The sequence below is a fragment of the Cyprinodon tularosa genome, unplaced genomic scaffold, assembly GCF_016077235.1.
Source record: "Cyprinodon tularosa strain WSP-4 unplaced genomic scaffold, ASM1607723v1 ctg30, whole genome shotgun sequence".
NCBI classification, from domain to species: Eukaryota; Metazoa; Chordata; class Actinopteri; order Cyprinodontiformes; family Cyprinodontidae; genus Cyprinodon; species Cyprinodon tularosa.
Genome location: NW_024039008.1, coordinates 5,700,648 through 5,718,791, shown reverse-complemented (window position 1 = coordinate 5,718,791; position 18,144 = coordinate 5,700,648). Strand labels below are relative to the sequence as shown.

At 37.6% G+C, this 18,144-nt stretch overlaps 1 protein-coding gene across 1 annotated transcript in view; it reads left to right on the top strand.

Moving 5' to 3' along the window:
- rubcn (rubicon autophagy regulator) overlaps window positions 1-14,535 on the top strand; it is a 33,923-nt gene extending 19,388 nt beyond the window's left edge. Inside the window, 12 exon segments of the mRNA XM_038291687.1 lie at window positions 1,218-1,325; window positions 2,015-2,089; window positions 4,741-4,801; window positions 5,166-5,298; window positions 5,433-5,578; window positions 5,931-5,995; window positions 7,384-7,542; window positions 7,545-7,621; window positions 10,203-10,264; window positions 10,360-10,513; window positions 10,614-10,707; window positions 13,804-14,535. Coding sequence (XP_038147615.1) covers window positions 1,218-1,325; window positions 2,015-2,089; window positions 4,741-4,801; window positions 5,166-5,298; window positions 5,433-5,578; window positions 5,931-5,995; window positions 7,384-7,542; window positions 7,545-7,621; window positions 10,203-10,264; window positions 10,360-10,513; window positions 10,614-10,707; window positions 13,804-13,940 — 1,271 coding nt within the window. The 3' untranslated portion in view covers window positions 13,941-14,535.
- The last annotated feature ends 3,609 nt before the right edge of the window (window positions 14,536-18,144 follow it).

Here is an 18,144-nt window from a genome sequence, read left to right as displayed (position 1 = left end):
GCCGAGTTAGATTTAACATGCGTAGAGCTGCTTTTTTATTCTGAACTCATCCAATTATTTACTGTTTTTAATAATAATTAAATGCCGTAACTAGCTTTCAGTAAGGAGTAACTTTTACTTTATTCCCTCTCTTTGTTTTCTGGTTTGATTTTTACACATAAGGATAAAATATGAGAGAAAAGCAGAGAAAAATCTTATGATCAGGGTTCTCACGGGTCCTTAAAAAGCCTTAAAAGGCTTTGAATTCTTCAAAATAAAACTAAGGCCTTAATTGGTATTAAAATGTCTTAAATCAGTCTTTCGTAGGTCTTAATTTTTAAAACATCATAAATAGGATTATTTTTATTACATTTTATTTTTGTTATCTAAATAAAACGTTAAAATTTACTTTTTTTTTTTTATATATAAAAAAAAATAACGGCTCGCCATTATTGGTTCCATCCCGATAGCGAAACCAATAAAGCGTTGTTGCGGCCGGGACATTTGGGAGATGCGCCATTAACTTTTTGTCTGGAAAATATGAGCAAGTGTAAACGTAACCAAAATTGTCTCAAGCCAAGAGTTTTTTCAATGGCTAAAACCAGGGAACATACATGAGGCTCAGTGGATTTTGTGCAAGAAGTCATTCAAGCTCGGAACGATGGAAATAAAGGCAATGGAGTCGCATGCGAAGCACGAAACACAAAGCGTCAAAATGGAGTTACAGAGAAACAGCCGGTATTTCTCGGTTTTGTTCCACCCTTGTCTCTGCAACGCCTCCACTTATCACCAAATCAAACATACTAAGAAAACAATGCAAAGGAAAATAGCTGCAAAAAAGACTTAGCACTTGTTATGTTGTGGCTTTAAAACTGATTTGTTTTGTTTACTGCTAAAACAAAGTTTGTGAATTCAGTTAAATAATTGTTAAAATATATCTGTCATTTGTGTGTTTTTAGCTTTCTTCTTGTATGGGAAGCTTTTCAAAATTTGAAACATTAGTGCAGTGGTTTATGTTAAAATAAACCTTTGGGTTAAGTTGTTGCAAGCTGTTTTTTTCTTGTGTTTCTTGTGAATTTGGTCTTAAATTTTTATTTCAAGAGGCATAAAAAAGTCTTAAAAAGTCTTGAATTTGACTTGCCTTATGCTGTAGGAACCCTGATGATAACACTTAAAAGAAAGTCACAAATGATTAGCATTTTTCTCATGATATCTATAAACAATTTTCTTATTTTCAGATTTCCACTCCAGTGACAGCGGCGGCTCCAGAAGGAGCTCTCACGACTCCTTCCAGGGCCTGTCCGACTCCGGCTCGGTCGAGGAGGTGGAGGAATGTGAACTACAAGGTACAGAGAGCGGGAAAAAAAACAACTTATTAAATATTAATTTCCAAAAGAAGTTGTTGATCACTTTCATTGATTAGTACAATAATCATAATGTGTCATTAAATCATGTAGAGGATGTCTTCACCACTGACTGCTGTCAAAGCTCCTAAATTATTACCTTAATCCAGATAATAGACCTTTTCTTTCAAATTTCTTCTTTAAACATAAAGCCATCATTTGTGTGTTCACGATTCATGACATGTCATTTCATAACGTTATTGGCTGCTCAGCAACCAGCTTTTATCATCCCCCATAAACCTGTAGGTCAGAGTACAAAGGTCACAGAAAACCAGTCTGCAGATTGTGGATTTAAATAGTAACATTTACGCATTCAGAGCTTTTATTGCCAGATGCACCTTTTTATAGCCGGTTTGACTGTATAAACTTGTCATAAAAAATTTGATTGTGATGAGGAAATTCTGCATTGTTGATGTATTAATGCTGGTTTTCTTGGGTGGGTGTCTTATCTGTTCCTTTAACAGGGTGTGTGTCTTCATTGCACTGTGATTTATTAATCATTTACCATGACAGCTCCCTCCTTGTGATTGGCAGTAAAACTAACACCTCTGTAGCCGGTGTTAACGTCTGAGTGTTTGTGGGTGTGCACATGTGGGTGATGGTCGTGCTGAGTGTTAGTTTCTGTCTCTCAGATGGCTGTGAGGGCCAGTCCCTGCTGGCGGTGTCTCAGAGCGGCCTCTCCTTGTCACTCGCCTCCCTCTTCTCAGGTATCTGTGGGCGGGGCGGCTTTATGCAACTCTTAACAGAGAGGAAGCTGGTGGTTCTGATCCAAACCAGAAAAATACCATCTTTAATCTTTACAGCTTCATTAGATTTGGCTTGAAGAGTTACTTCTAGCAATATAAGTCAATGATTTACAGTGACACTGGATTATTAACATGCTGCAACTACAAGTTTCTTTGTTCTTTGCTTTTAATGGGATTTTATACAATAGGACAACAATGAACCATACTTCAGTTCTGACATGAGAGTCATGCATTGTTTTCAATAAAAAGACAAATCTGAGAAGTTTGACACACTGTTAAGCAATAATGGCCTATAACAAATTTTAGATAAGTCTAAGTTCAAACAAAAAGAAAAAAACTAAACAAAGTTAAACCAAACATTAAAAATGGATAGAAAATAGATAACGTGCTAACGTATCACCAAACATGCATCGTTGCTTCTCAAGGCATGGCTGCAGAATGTGTTCATAAAACGGCTAATGCATGCATATATCGGCCGACACAAGGCCGGAGAAGCCAGCCACTATATCGGTTTATCTCTAACCCACTCTTGTGTTCGGTCTACTTGGTTCAACTTCCTAAATATAAATGTGCTTTAAATAATAACCGCGTAGCGACTGAACTATTGGGGTCCTTTTCCTGTTAGAAAGGGGAGTTTTAATCCATGGACCATTTTTTTTAAGAGACTTGAGATTTTGTTCCATGACAGCCTTACAATGGTTTCTCCTTCATCCTAATAGATCTGACCAGTTGTAAAAAAGCATCCCCGTAGCATGATGCTGCCACCACCAACTGAATGGTTTAGGAGTGATGTTCAGGTGGCTGTGCAGCAGCAAACCTCGTTCCACTGGTTTGTTGTATGTATGCCACACTTTTCAGATTTTTGTTTGTTTAAAAATGTAAACTATAAATAATTTTTCTTCAAATTTATGAGTTTTTTTTCTTAAAAAAAAAAAAAAAACTAGTTGTGGTTGCAAACATGATTTATGAGTTTTTATTAAAGGTGCTTTAGCTAGGTCATCAAAGCTGTTTTAATTTTGATTAATATTTTATCCTGCTAGCATTGCAACTAGTTGTGTTTTCAATAACTTTCTAAGTGGCAATATTATGAAAGTACAGGGGGAATTTTATTTAATTTATTCCTTTCATTTAGAATAAGCAAATTTTCTTCCTGCTTTAGAAATAAAGTTCAGCTCATTAGGCTCTAGATTGAAATTTAATCAGCTATAAATGGAAACAAAATATCAGACCTTCAGTGTTTTAAGAAAATTGTTTTATTTCTTCCAAAGCAACTGTTTTGATTTTGCCATTGACTTATTGTGTTAAACATGAGGTTAGTTGCTAAATAAAACTAAATGAACCCAGTTTCCAGTCAATTAGAATAAAATCCTACCCCGACCGTCTGGTTTGGACATGAACCAGCTGCCTTCTCTATCTTCTGAGCTGCACTCTGCTTGGCTGTCTGTGTCGGTGCCTCCAGCTTTGGTGGTGCAGGGAGACTGGTGCGCCTGTACCTGTTTGGTACAGGTGCCAGCAGATGAGGGAAACAAGTGGCGTCATGCTTTAACCATAGCTTCATCCATCATCATAATAATCATTTAACCTCTTTCTGTCTTTATTTTTTCATATATACATTCCTGCATACTATCTTTATATTCATTCAATAAAAGTAAACAATGATCCTGGTATATTTTGCTTCTTATTCTAAAGTAAAAATCGCAGAAAGTTACTGATGAAGCAATCAGTGCAAACCAATCTTCCTCTGAGAACAGTTACCCGAATTCAGACAAATCAGTCTCTCCAACTCTGATCTTCCAGATTTTTATTTTTTCTGCACAGAAAAACCCCCTCTATTGACCTGCTAGCTGTCTCCTGCTGCTCAAAGTATTTATTACAAAGCCTCTTTGTAAATAATCTGCTAAGTAACAACAAACTGAATTTTTGATCTTATGATTTAGAGAACCTGAAATGATAAATCCCTTCAGGCAGTCTCCTGTTCTGCCAAACCTGTTCTGCTCATTTCCAGTGGCTTTTTGTTTAAACTTAAGTTCACATGATGTAGAAAAATCGATTACGCCTTTGCTGCATGCCCCTTCCTGAGTTTGTGCAAATTATGCTTACATTTAATAAGAATTAAGACATTTGTTTCTTGTTTTAACTTGTACCTTCTGTAATTTTAATAATAGAAATATGTCTTCTGCCTTTGCTTGCACATTTTTCTGGCTGTTCAGTTATTTTATTGCTACTTTTAAAATCAGAGAAATTTCTTTTTTTGAAGTATACCACACCTTTCAGAATTGTTGGCACCTCTGGTAGAGATCTGTAAACTAGTCTTAGAATAAATGGTTGATAAGGACAGTGACCCCAGGATGAGGCGCTTTGAAGATTTCTCTAATTTTACAGCAATAGTTTAACATTCAGCTAATTGTGGGACTTGTTTTTTTTATTAACAATCGAGATTATTCCACCGCTAAAAGAAGTTAAGTTTATTTCAAGGCTTTTTACGCATGTCTAGCAGTGGTGCACTAAAGTTATAGGACTAGGTGTGAGGTGGACCACAAAGGTTTCTCCACCTGGAAACCATCAGATACCATCTGAAACCATCATACCTCTATTCTCCCTCTATCTTCTAGATGCTGATATAAAGCGCAGCGTGAGCTCCAGTGGCAGGTCCTTCCTGAGCTCAGAGTCCATGTAAGTTATGTTTGTTTCTGTTAATGGATTTGAAAAAAAAAAATTAAACCTTGCATTAAAACTGAGAATTTTGCACATATTAAGTTTTAACTTCTTTTTATTTTTAGTCCCTAAAGTTTGTTTTTAACATTTTCATTTAATTATTTAAACTTAAAACTATTTTTTTTCCCACAGATTTAATCTCTTAGAAAAAAAGAAACCAAAAATTTGTTTTTTAAGGGACTTCTTCTCTGCTTTGTTAATCTGATTGAAGGTTTTCATTACCTCTATTAATTAGAAGTGAACAGAAAAGTGTTAAACTGTCATCCTTGTTTTTAATATTTATTTTTACTTCGCTTTACCCATTTTCTTTTTTTTTTCTTAGCTCTCCATCCTTCCTCCAGTCTAACTCGGCCGAGTCGGTAGCTATGGGTTTACTCAGGCAGTTTGAGGGCATGCAGCTTCCTGCAGCTTCAGAGCTTGACTGGCTGGTCCCAGAACACGATGCTCCACAGAAGGTGCAACGTCTCAGTATAGTCTCAACTAAATGATGATGATCCATAGACGATCAAATTTCATGCTAATATTTAAGCCTAAAACATGTAAACATGTTCACAAAGCTCATATAAACTCTGATCCTGTTGCCTACCAGCTGCTGCCTATCCCCGACTCCTTGCCCATCTCTCCTGATGATGGCGAGCACGCAGATGTCTACAAGTTGAGGATTCGAGTTCGAGGAAACCTCGAGTGGGCGCCGCCGAGACCGCAGATTATCTTCAACATCCATCCTCCTCCAAAGTAAGAAAATATAGAAGTCCTTCCTCACTGCTGCCTTTTGTCAAACATTATCTACATGTTCTACCCTTATTTTAATAATATGATGAAACACTTTGGGTTTTACCAAATGGTTGAAGAGGAAAATCTATCAAAGTATAACTATGTCTGAACATTAGCAACATGTGCAGCTGATTTTTAGTATGTCTGCCTGGTACTAAATGAGATTTTAACAAAGCCAATGGGAGAAATTATTCAAATTAAGTTTTTAAAATGACTGAAGTTACTTTGAACCTCTGCAGCTCATTGTAGGTGCTTTACTTTCTGTCTTTTTTTTTTTTAAGATTTCATATCAGCTCTGTGTGTGTCCTTATAGGAGGAAGGTCATCGTCGCCAAGCAGAACTACCGCTGTGCTGGCTGTGGCACCAAAATTGACCCAGGTATGACCTGCAGTCGGACAAATGATAATACAGAAATGAAAATTAAACATTAAACTTTTTCTGACATTTATTTAACATCATCTTTAAACCATTATCTTTTGGTTATAAACGATAACTGATGCCTTATTTATGCAGTTTCTGTTCCAGAGACGCCACTCCGATTGTTTTGTAATTGTCTGATCTGGTAACATCATTTTAGCCCATTTAGTTTCCTCTTAAAAACGGCATCAGAGCAGCATTTAGAATACATTTATAGCGGAGCAGAAAGTAGACTCTATTCTCTCTGCACACATCCCTAAATTATGTAAAGATTTGCTTTTAAAACCTCTTGGACACTAGGCCTGTTTTCGAGAAATATGCTTGAAAATAACATGCCCAAAATGAATTGAATATATCTCAAGAACTACAGAGTTTATTTTAATTGTTTTGATATCAAAATAAAGGCAAGACCCCAGAGAATATGTTACAGGTCTTAAAACCTGTAACATATTCTTGGGGCGAGTGCTGAGGACCCAAATTTGGGTCCTCATGTTATGAAAAGCTTAAAAGGGTTCTTGTGAGGGACCAAACTTAAATAAGGACAAAAGGTGTTCAAAATTTGAAAAAGTTCTTCCATTTAATTGTGTAAAAAGAGTTAACAAAGGCTCAAAAGCAATACAAAATAACTTAAATACAGAATCTGGGCCCAACTTAACTGAGGTCAACTGAGGATCCAACTCAAACAGAAAACTGACCTCCAAACAAAGAACTAAAGGCTGCTTAAAAAGGGATGGAGTAACCCAAGTCGACAAAATGAGGGAGGCACAACATAACAAAAGAACCAATAAATACAAAATTAACCATTCTATGAAACAAATAAAGCAAAACTAACTTACTTAACAGAAACAATAAATGAGTATTTAAGTGACAAACTAATTTAAAACTTCTTGAAACAAGTCTCCCCCGTCAGTCTTTCAATGATGGTACGCTCCACATTTCCTTCTCCAGCTGGTTTGTATCAGCAGCACCTCAAACAAAAGACCAAGTGTAAATAAACATTCAGACAGACATTAACTAAAGTGTGCACCCATTAGAAAATACCTGTCTAAAATAACCAACTTAAACACAAATTGTAATATAATATAAAGCAAGAAAAGAAAATACTAACACGAAGTGGTGGTGGGAGGATCATCCACCACAGTTCTTATGGCTCAATTCTTCATCTGATTTATTTTATTTTGTCTTTTTTTTTTTTACATAACGCATTAGAGATTTGTTTTTTATTTCTGATCGCTGATTAAAGCCAATCAGCTTTTTTTTCGCTCTTATTCCATATTATAAAAAACAAACAAAAGCTTTTATGAGTTTGCAGATTAAACTGTTTGTTTTTCCGCTGTCTTCCTTCTCAGACTACATCAAGCGGCTACGTTATTGCGAATACCTCGGCCGTTACTTCTGCCAGTGCTGCCATGAGAACGCCCAGGTCATCGTTCCTGGCAGAGTGCTCAGGAAGTGGGACTTCAGCAAATACTATGTAAGCAACTTTGCCCGGGACCTGTTGAGCAAGATTACCGGGATCCTCTGTTCAACCCAAGTGACATCAACAGCGGCTTGTATAAGAAGATCAAATCTCTGGAGACTGTCAGGGTGAGTTCAGTGACATTTTCCAGTGCTGATGTTTACAAAGATTCAGGAGCTTCATGAACTTAAAGGAGACTTTTCTCGACTGCAAAACAAACTGGGAGAGGAGATGATTGCATCACCAAACTGTGAAACAACAAACTTGTGACTCGTTGCTGTTTGAGTAACAGGCGGGAATGAAAGAAGCCATTCAGTCGTTATCAGCTGCAGTTAAAATGATGGAAAAATCTATGAATGCTGAAATACCACCCAGCTTTACAGGGCAGCAGTGGGACTGAAAGATTCAACACATAAAAAGTACTTCTATTTTAATACTATTTTAATATTTTACAATGTCCTGATGACATTTTTTTTTTTATTTTAAATCACCACTAGTGTTGTAGGTTACACTTTCATCCATAAATAAGCTTTTAAGCAGCATTTATGTGATTCCCTAAGACTTATTTAGTAATTATGTTGAAATAGAAAACGAAAAATCTCCATTTAAAAAAAAAAGATTTATAATCTTAGGATGCAGGCATCATTAATGAATTATCTATGGATGTCAGAAGCAGTTACAGCCCCCCAGTCAGCTGACCAGATCTTATTTGAAGGAACTGAAGCAAAATTGGGACAAGGAGCCAGACTAACTTTGATGTTTTTACAGGGATTTCCATCAGCAGCTTTCAATGGTATCTAAACTTGTATTAGTTTTTCATTCAGTCGTTGTCCGCCTGATAGAATAAATTCTATGTTTGGGTACAATTTAGAAATAAGCAAGTTATGAACAAAGTCATGGTGAGGCCTGCAAAAATGTCTGCTTCTTTTTTGGAATTAGTTAAAATCTTATCAGCATCCTGACAACCAGAGAGCTGCATCATCCTTCATTTCAAATACTTTGGAAGGTTTTCAGCTGAAACATCTTTGGCTCAGGACGTTAGTAGCTGGAAGAATTAAGTTATGCCACAAAGATCCCCCATCATCCTTCTCTACACAATCTGCTTTGAATGTATTCCTGTTTATGTTAACTGGGAGTTCTAACATCTGCATCTAGCTTTAGCTTTAATATGCATGTGGAATAGGGATGGAACGGTTTATGAAAACCGTTCGGTTCGACTGTCTCGGTTCGATTCGAGTGTGTTGCTTTTGGTTCTTGCGCGGCTCCTTTTTCTCATAGGCGAAGCGTGTACACTCCAGAGCAGAAGGTGGCGGTACTGCGACCAAAGCCAACCACCAGTAGTAAACAAGAAGAAGAAGAAGCAAAGCAGTGTAGCCGGGTGTAGCAGAAAAAAATCAGTTGTTGTTGAGAATTGTGTGGGTATGGCGAGTGGGAAAGAACAGGAGTTGGACGACGCGCCAGCAGCACTTTATAGGTCTGCTGTATGGGACCACTTTGCATTTAGAGTGACCTACGATGACGGCGGAAGGAAAGTTGTGGAAAAAAGTGTACCGGTGTGCAAGCAGTGTGGAACACGTTTTGTTTATGCTAACAGCAACACGACCAACATGTCATGCTAACCCCGAAATCCCACATACTCCGTCAGCGCTCCGCTCCAGACCGCCCGCACAAAGCAAAGCCTACAGCCTCCGCTGTAGAGGGCATGCGCGAGATGATTGAATTCAAAGCAGCAAAACATGCGGAAATGATCCAGGGTTTCCGCGGATCATTAAAAATAATTACAATTCATTAATTTTGGTTTTTTTTTCATTAATTTCATTAATATTTATGGGATTTCCGGGTAAAGATCAAAATATACCGAACCGAAAACCGTGACCGGGAACTGAACCGCGGATTTTGTGAACCGTTCCACCCCTAATGTGAAATGCTAAAGGTTTGTTACACGTCAGAAAAGCACAGACATTATAGAACAGCTGTAGCTTCCCAGTTTTCAGCACTTCTTCAGCTTTATTGATTAAATAGTGATGTTACGCTGAGAATAGTCTCACCAGTTGTTTTAAATTGATCCTAAAGCGACAACCAACATATATTTCTGGAAAATCCTTTTTCAAATTTAGGGCCAGAGGATTTTGACCCCCAAAAAAAATCAAAATAAGGATTTCATTTAATTTTCTCTAACCCTAGGAATACAATTAATTGTATTCATGACCTTGTACAGAGCCCATTGACACAGGGTTTTACTATCACTGTTGTGTTCATGGGTCTTCATGCTACTCTGTTTCCATCTGAGTGGAATTTAACCCAATATAAGCATATAACTGCCAATTAGAGGGCTGTAATTAGAAAGTCTGTGTTAGTCTTATTAAATATAATGTGACCAGATTGATTGCCTGTGATAAAAACAAACATTTTGTTTAATTGCTATTATATCCCAAATGTAAATAATAGCCCATCCCTACTCAGAATGGCTCCTTACTGCCTGCATCTCCTCTGACTTCAGTCGTCCTTTAGTTTTGGTGGAAATGGCAAACATTGAGTTACCATCTTCAGTAAAGGCTTTCCCACTGAGTGATGTGGTTAACATCACTTTACTCTTCACTTACTGGGAAGCGGTTGGATTTTTAGATTTCCACCCATTTAATCCCTTTCTTCCATGTGTTATTTTTTCTCTGGATCACCTTTTTACTGACCTTTTTTTTCCCCCGTCAGGTTTTGAGGGTGCAGCTGTTTCACATGAAGAACCTCCTGAGGACCTGTCGGTTTGCCAAAGAGTATGTTCCTGGGTTGACATTTAGCAGAGCCTATGTGGGATGTGAACTGCTCACTGATTGGAGAATCACTGCTTTGCTTCTGCATCTTCCTTTAGGGTACTAGACCTTTTTGACAGCCTGCCTGGCCACCTGACCGAAGACCTTCATCTCTTCTCGCTCAACGATCTCTCTGCTGTTCGCAACGGAGAACTGGCTCCTCGAATGAAAGAGCTGCTGAAGCTTGGTACCGTGCATGTGGCCGGATGCGTGGTAAGACAGCGTCTGTTGGCTCTTTCACTTTATTTTGTCATCCAAAATGTGTTTTGATTTCTACAGTATGTCGTTTTTTTCCCCCTCTCTTTCCTCTCAGCTGTGTCAGGCAAAGGGTTTTGTGTGCGAGTTCTGCAACAACGACAAAGACATCATCTTCCCCTTCCAGCTGAGCAAGTGCCAGCGCTGCGAAGGTGAGCCACCCCCAAGACCCCAGTCCTCCCGCATTCCCTTTCAACTAAACTGGAGAGACTGGAAGATCCCGAATCCCCGTAGACTGGCGAGGGCGCTCTCCAGAGACAGGAGAGAAGGGGAGGGAGGGGAGGAGGGCTTGCATTTGGGGATAGATCAGGGGGTAAAGAGTGGGGAGCCGGAGGAACAGAGGGAGGAGCCTTGCGATCTTTCTAATAGCGTAGAGACCAATTGGCCCCTAAGTTCTGGAAATACTGCTAATCTAGTTCCCTGGATTACAGGAAATGAGGAGGAGGACGAGATGTCTGACAGAGAAGGTCAGGAAGAGAATGAACGTAAAGAAGGTGGAGATGAACCTGCAGGAAGGGAAAGAGTTAGTTTTTTAAAGGTTCTGCAGATAGACAGATTAAAGCAAAGGATCGCGAAGCGAGACAGAAGTGATCATGAAACATGCAGCAGCTTTGAGAGTTTGGATGAAGGAGGACAGGAGGGGACAGAATCCAATACGATGTCTGCAAAGACAAGTAAAGTAAAACATTTCTCAAAAGGCGGTGGCAAGGAGCGAGGGAGAGAATCGAAAAAGGAATCTGGAATGAAAGGGTTCCGAATAAGATCACTGGTAAAATCAAAAGAGGAAGAGAAAGCTCAGACAGAGGGAGTGAAAGCTGAAAAACATCCGGGCTTAAGGTTACTGAGGACACGTCAGCTAACAGGTGTGTTCAGCAAAAGCACAGAAGAGAAGGAAGAAGAGAGCTGTGAAAGTGACGGGAAAATGAATACTGACCGAGGGGGCACGGCGTGCGGAGCAGAGGCTAAGTGGAGAAATAGAAAAACCCGTAAAGCCAGGAGAGTCACAAAAGAGAGGAAGAGGAGGCAGAGCGGAGGGGAGGAAGGGGGGACAACAGAGACTGATGCTGACAATCGTTCTGAAGGAGCTGGGGGTCAAGAGTAGAAAGTAAAGCTGAGCGATATTCCTGAATCTGGACACGGTAATAAAACCCGCTTTAAGTAAAAATGCAGTTTTAATCATGAATTTTCTATATTGGAATACAAAACGATGACGATGGAAACCTGGAGGCATGGAAATGGATCCTGAGTTTTTGAATTTTCGTTTATTTATTTATTTTTTTTAAGTTTTAAAGTTATCTATTTGAAATTATTTGGGGTTTTTTTTGTAAAATTTTGTTGTATCTCTTTCCAATAGATATTTTTTTACAATATCAGCCCTTTTTGCAAAGATTATGTTGAGATGGTTCCATTATTTTCCTGTTCAATGCAAAGCTGCATCCTACTGCATGTTTATGTTGGGGAAATGCTTTTAAACTGGTCTGAAAGAAGCTTTGCAGCTACGGATATCCTGATGTAAAGGTTTGGCTTTTTGCTCCCAGTGTGAATGAGTCTATAAAGCCAAACGCAGCCTCTCTACACGACTTAATTAAAATTCTATTTGTAGGTTTATAACTGTAGGATCATCAGAATAGATCTACTTTATTGTGCATGTGCAATACTTGCCTCCCTTTACCAGGAATGTTCTGGACAGAGAATGTTTGAAGGATATATGCAATATGCTTAAATATATTGCTAACAAAGTTGTAAATGTATTATTATAAAAAAAACTCCTTCACCGAATGCAAATGTGAAAGGTTGTAGCTGCAAAATGGCAACATTTAATTTAGCATTATGTGCTCTACCTACGCCTATTAATACCAAGATCAATTGACTAATGAAACATAAAATTATATTTTACTGCTGTCATCACATTGGCCTGTACAAAAAATTGTTTTTTGCTAATTTATAAATGAAAAAACAAATACCTTAGATAATTTTGGTGAATTTTCACCCGATAGTCATGCAAACGTCCCATCATTGCATCCCTGATGGCTACAGTGTTCAATAAGCTCACATCTTGCTCCTGGGTGTGATGTTTTCATGCAAAACAGTCCGAAGCTAACGCTAACACTACCTGCTGTGATTCTGCCTGTACTGCTGATGTTTCACTCACCTCAGGATGCTGTTTGCTTAAAACTGAAACCAACTTCCTCCTTTAGGAAGAGCGTTGAAATTTCACAGGTCCTTTAATATTACATAAATGGCTGAAGATGATGTCAGAGCAGTTCCTTGATCCCAATACACATGCACTATACAATGTAGTGCATGCGCTGCCTTTTCTATCCTCACTCTTACAGGCTGTATGGGAGTCTTTCTCTTCTCTTCACTGGCTGTTTTCTGGGTTCCTGGTGTCGCTGTGCTGGTGTTGGTTTAGGCTCCTCATGTTGAACAGCTGGTGGCGGGCAGATGGTGGTAGATATCTCAGTTTTGACTCTAGAGGGTGTCGTTCTAGTGTTTTCCTCTTTTTGCCTTTGAGCCATTGCCTTATTTAGAAAAAGAATGCTGCTTGATGTTACACAGGGTGTGCATCATCCTTCCTATGTTTATGGTTTGGAAACCACTTTGGTCCTGAATTTCTTCAGAGTTAATTTCTCCCCGTGTTTGTCAGTGGAGGATTTAAGTTTGTTCACTAGCTTTGTTCCTTGGAGGACTTTTTTTTTGTAAATGTAGTTTTTATTTACCACCTGTTGTTGCACATTTTGACTTTTGCTGTTGGTTCGCTTTTGATGTTTGTAGGACTGTTGGAAATGATTATTTATGCCTTGTACAGTTGTGCCTCTTATTTATATTTTTAACTTCATTTGAGCATGAAATAAACATGTTTTAAATTCACTTTTGAGTTTTGTTCACTTTTGAGTTTTGTCATCAATAATGTTTTTCATCTGATCATGTCATGGGATGCTGCGCTGGGTGAGGCTGCTGGTAAATATCAGGACAAGTCTAAACAGGTTTCATGGTGCAGCTCTGAGAGTGCGATTTGCTTCCTCCCATCTGCCTCGCTGCCTTTTCTCCGGGCCTTTTATACTCTCTGCCCTCTCTCAGCTCTCCTTCTGATTGGCTCCTCTGCTTATGCAACATACACTATAGTTGGCAAACTGGTTAAACCTGTTTGCCGCTAAAGTGTTGCCTCTGCATGCCCTCTGAGGCGTGAATGCCTTCTTAATCATAAATGACAACCTTTCTTTTTTTCCCCCACCTCCTCCTTTTAGGGTGCCACGCCTGTTATCACCAAAACTGTTTCCGGACGGGTAAAGACTGCCCTCGGTGTCGGCGGCTGGCGGAACGCAGAGAGAGGATGGCGCGCAAAAACATGGAGGAGCAGGAGGATGAGGGAGGGGGGACCTAGCGCCGGCAGGGAGAGAACCTCAGGAAAGAAGAGGAGCACAAATCGACGATGATTGTAGACACTGACCTCCTTCTCGTCTCTCATTCCTCCCAGATCACCACAGGAAGCTATTTTTTTGACCAGATCGCAACATGGAAGTTAAGTTTAGAGACGTATATTTTCAAAATAAACCCTAAGATGTGCACTTTATTTGACTAATGCTTGAAAAGTATAGAAACCAATATGGAAAACTTAAGTAATGTCCACAATATAAGAATAAAATAATATTAATAATAATAAAAATAAAATAAGACCTTTAATACTAACACATTAAGCCTGTATTTGAACATTTAGTTGCAGCTTTTACTGCTGCTCAAACATCTAACTTGAGTTTAATCATTCTTGATCTAAAGACAAAGTTTTATGGTTATTATGTTTGTCTGTCTCCTCCTTTTTACCAGCTATCCTCAGCAGTGCTGAATCATTCCTGCACAGATAGACCAGCTCTGGATGAGATATCAAACCTGCTGCCTTGCACACTTACATGATGCTAATGATTTTTGCAGTTTTCTGTGCAACATGAGCCAAAGACCACCGTTAAAATGTCAGCACTTGTATGTTGTTATACTTCTCCCTCTTTATACAAACTTGTAGGATAAATATTTGAGTTTTTTTTTTTTGACACCTGTAATATTAGAATTATTTTATTTTTAAGAGTGACACTGGAAAATGAAAATTATAGGATTTATTTTTAGGATTTGACCAATAATTATTTGAATGATCTTGTCAGGTGCAGTTTTTTATTTTTTTTTATTTTGATATTTAAAAGATTCACCCCTCTGCTTTTTTTATTTTTATTTTTTTATATCCATGTTTCATATTTTTCTTGCCTTTTTTTGTGAGAAATGAAGATGTAATGGAAAAGATGTTGGAGTCTAAGCAAAGCCGAGTTTATTCTCAGTCAAACTGCTAATGATCAGTTGGTGTGTGCTGACTAACGTGGACTTTATACGAGTGCTGCTGAGATTATCTACCTGCTGTCCTTGCTGGCTTCTTTTGTTGCAGCTTAAAGATAACAGCGTCTTTGGTTTATTGCACTGATCCTGTGTTTCGGACAGTGGAGTTGATTCTTCAATGTTCTCCTTCTGTTTGTTTTAAAAGTATGAACCTTTGACTTGAAATGTTATTGCCCTTCATGATTTCATCTTCTAGTTTCATTCACAGTATTTCATACTTTAGCGCTCATTTAAAAGTCCCAAAGGATAAAGACATGCTGACTGGAGGTTAAGCAACTCCATTTGGTTAAAGATAATAGTTTAAGTAACTAAATGCTTTTTGTTTAACATCTTTTTTTGCTCTTCACAATAGGCATCTCATAAAAGGTTTTCAGATGCATCTTTTGTGCACCAATATAAATTACTTATTTTTTTTAAGTTTTCAATTTAAAAATGCTAATATGTCCCGTTATCTTAAATTTTCGAAACAAACATTTTGTTACCGGGTCAGTCTCCTTTTAACTCGGCTCTTTGATATGAACCCAGTCAATATTAATGCACTTACATTTTCAGTTTTTTGCAAAAAATCCCTTGAAGTCTTCAGTTAAAAGTTTTAAATAAGCCCCCCCAGCTCCTCTGATCAGCTTTGTCTTGGACCTGCCTTTTATTAAAGGAGTGAAGAGGTTTAAAGTGCACTACAGAGTTAAAATGTTTATTATTAAATGTAAGTTATTGTTATTCTTAACCCTGATTGCTTTGCATCTGTAATTATGTTCAATAAATGACTGGCAAGACTGTTAAACTGGTGATACTGAGTGGTTTTTGGGGAATTTTATTTATTTTATATTTTTATTCATAGTAATTCCATTTTGTTTTGTTTCTAATGATCTTTAAAAACAAATTCAGTCTAAAGTACAGCAGTCCATGGCTATATCTTATATTTGATGTCTGACTGCTTGGCTTTATTTTTTATTAAAGTACTTTAATAATCGTTTTAACATAAGACTAAAGTTGTACATTGTATTTAACTTTGATACACTGGGCAGCTTGTTTTGTTGACAATTGTGCCCTCTAGTGGTGGCAAAGGTACTTTTAAAGTATATTTCATTAATCTGACATGTAACATAATTCTGCATACAGATAAGTCATTCTTTACATATGTATTTATTTTTTGTTTTGTAATATGACTAATGTATTTCTTCTGAAATAAAGTGCTATAATTGTTTTTGGAGGGACCCCTATGCAGTCCTATTACTGCAGGAGAGAAACTGAAGGGGAACAAAACATTTGGGTGATGGTAAAGAGGCGTTCCTAATATAAAAAAAGGACCCTGCAGCTCATCACAGCAGATGAATAGTATGGATGAAAACAAAAAAAGTGATTTTTTTTTTTTTTTTGCCATTGATTTAGAATAAAATCTTTTTGACATGTCTATTTTTTTTTTCCAAATAAAGTTTTGAAACTTTTTTTTTCCTTTCCAAAATGGATTCTGCGGTATATATATATTTATTTTTTTTTTGAGAGAGATGGCAGTATTATGTTTCCTAATAAAAACAGACCTAGTGTGTAAAAAAATACAGTCAACAGAAATTAGCCACCTTAGGCTTTACTGTATACTTCTAAAAGTTTTTTTTTCCAACACTGATACTTCATACATTAAAAAAAAAAACAGACTGGAGGATATTTATGTAATTTTTGGCATTATCCTCTTTAGTGTGTTAACAGAAGAGTAAGTTGAAAGCAATCTTAACGGTAAAACATTTGCTTTAGTTAGTAATTCTTTAAGATAACAAAAAACAAGTACAGTGGATTAATCAGGACAAGCAACCATAGGTTAGCAGGAGGATTACACAAGTCCTAAAGTACTAGAAATGCTTCTTTGGATTCAGGTCTGAGTGGATCTATATCCTGTCCAACCTTCCCGTAAATAAGGAGCTGTGGTGGAAAGTTTTTGTAGTTAGATAATCCAGTATATTAAAGCATTGACTGCATGGAAACGCCAAGGATGTGTATTTAAGTCTCTATGCTTTAAAATTATGAGTCACAACAGGTCATCAAAGCAAGGCTGCCTTTTTTAATGTTTGTATTTTAGGCACAGACTCAGCTTCCTTCACTACTACCAGGCATTGGTTATGTGAAGCACAGTAACCTGAAAGATGTCTGGCAAAATGTCATCCTCCAAAAAAGAATCAAGTGCTAAATGTGGCTACTTGTAAAAAAAATGAAGTTTTATCTTTAAAATTTTTTTTTTTTTTTTGTCAAAATATGTTTATTTAATGGGCTGCTCAGTGGAGCAGTGGGTAGCACTGCTGCCTTGCAGCAAGAAGTTTCCAGGTTAGATTCCTGGCCCGGGGTCTTTCCTCCCACAGTCAAAAAACATGACTGTTAATTTCATTGGTTTCTCTAAATTCTCCTTAGGTGTGAGTGTGTGCATGAATGGTTGTTTATCCTGTTTGCCTCTTTGTTGCCCTGCGGTGGACTGGCAACCTGTCCAGGGTGAACCCCGCCTCTCGCCCATAGACAGCTAGAGATAGGCACCAGCACCCCTCGCGACCCCGCTTGGGATAAGCGTGTTGGAAAATGGATGGATGTTCATTTAATTTCTTTTCTCCAGGATTCAGTTTGTTGTTCGCCCGTAGTTAGAAAACAAGAGTTTGCTGCAGTGTTTGTAAAATTTTTCAGATAAAGAAATTAATTTAGTCTCATGTTTTCAAGTTTATCTGTGACTGCATCCGTTCATTAAACACTTTATTGCTTTTTTTCAGCATTTTAAGAATACTATTTCTAATGTACTGAAATAAAAAAGTACAGGAATCCACAGAGATACACAAAAACAGCACTAAAAATGGACATTTAAAATAGAAAATCTATAATTATTTTACATAAATTCATAAACATAGTTTTGGCATTATGCAGATACATTGAAACATTTAGTTGTGTTTTAGTGCTCCATAGAAGTATCAATGCTTCTACCTTATAAAATGGAGCTGAATTCTGTGCAACTTCACTTTAGTTAAAGGTATATTGGAGGATTTTCGCGAATTTTTGAAAAGACCCACCCTCTTCACTTGAAAAAAAAAAAAAAAAGCATATTTACAACCCCGTACCCGCGTCTGAGAGGGAACGCCTATTAAACGATGAGCATGTTTCTCCTCGTGCACGCTCTGTTTAAAAGTTCCTGTTAGCATTGCTCATACAAGCTTTCTTTCCAAAAGAAGATTTTTAATTTT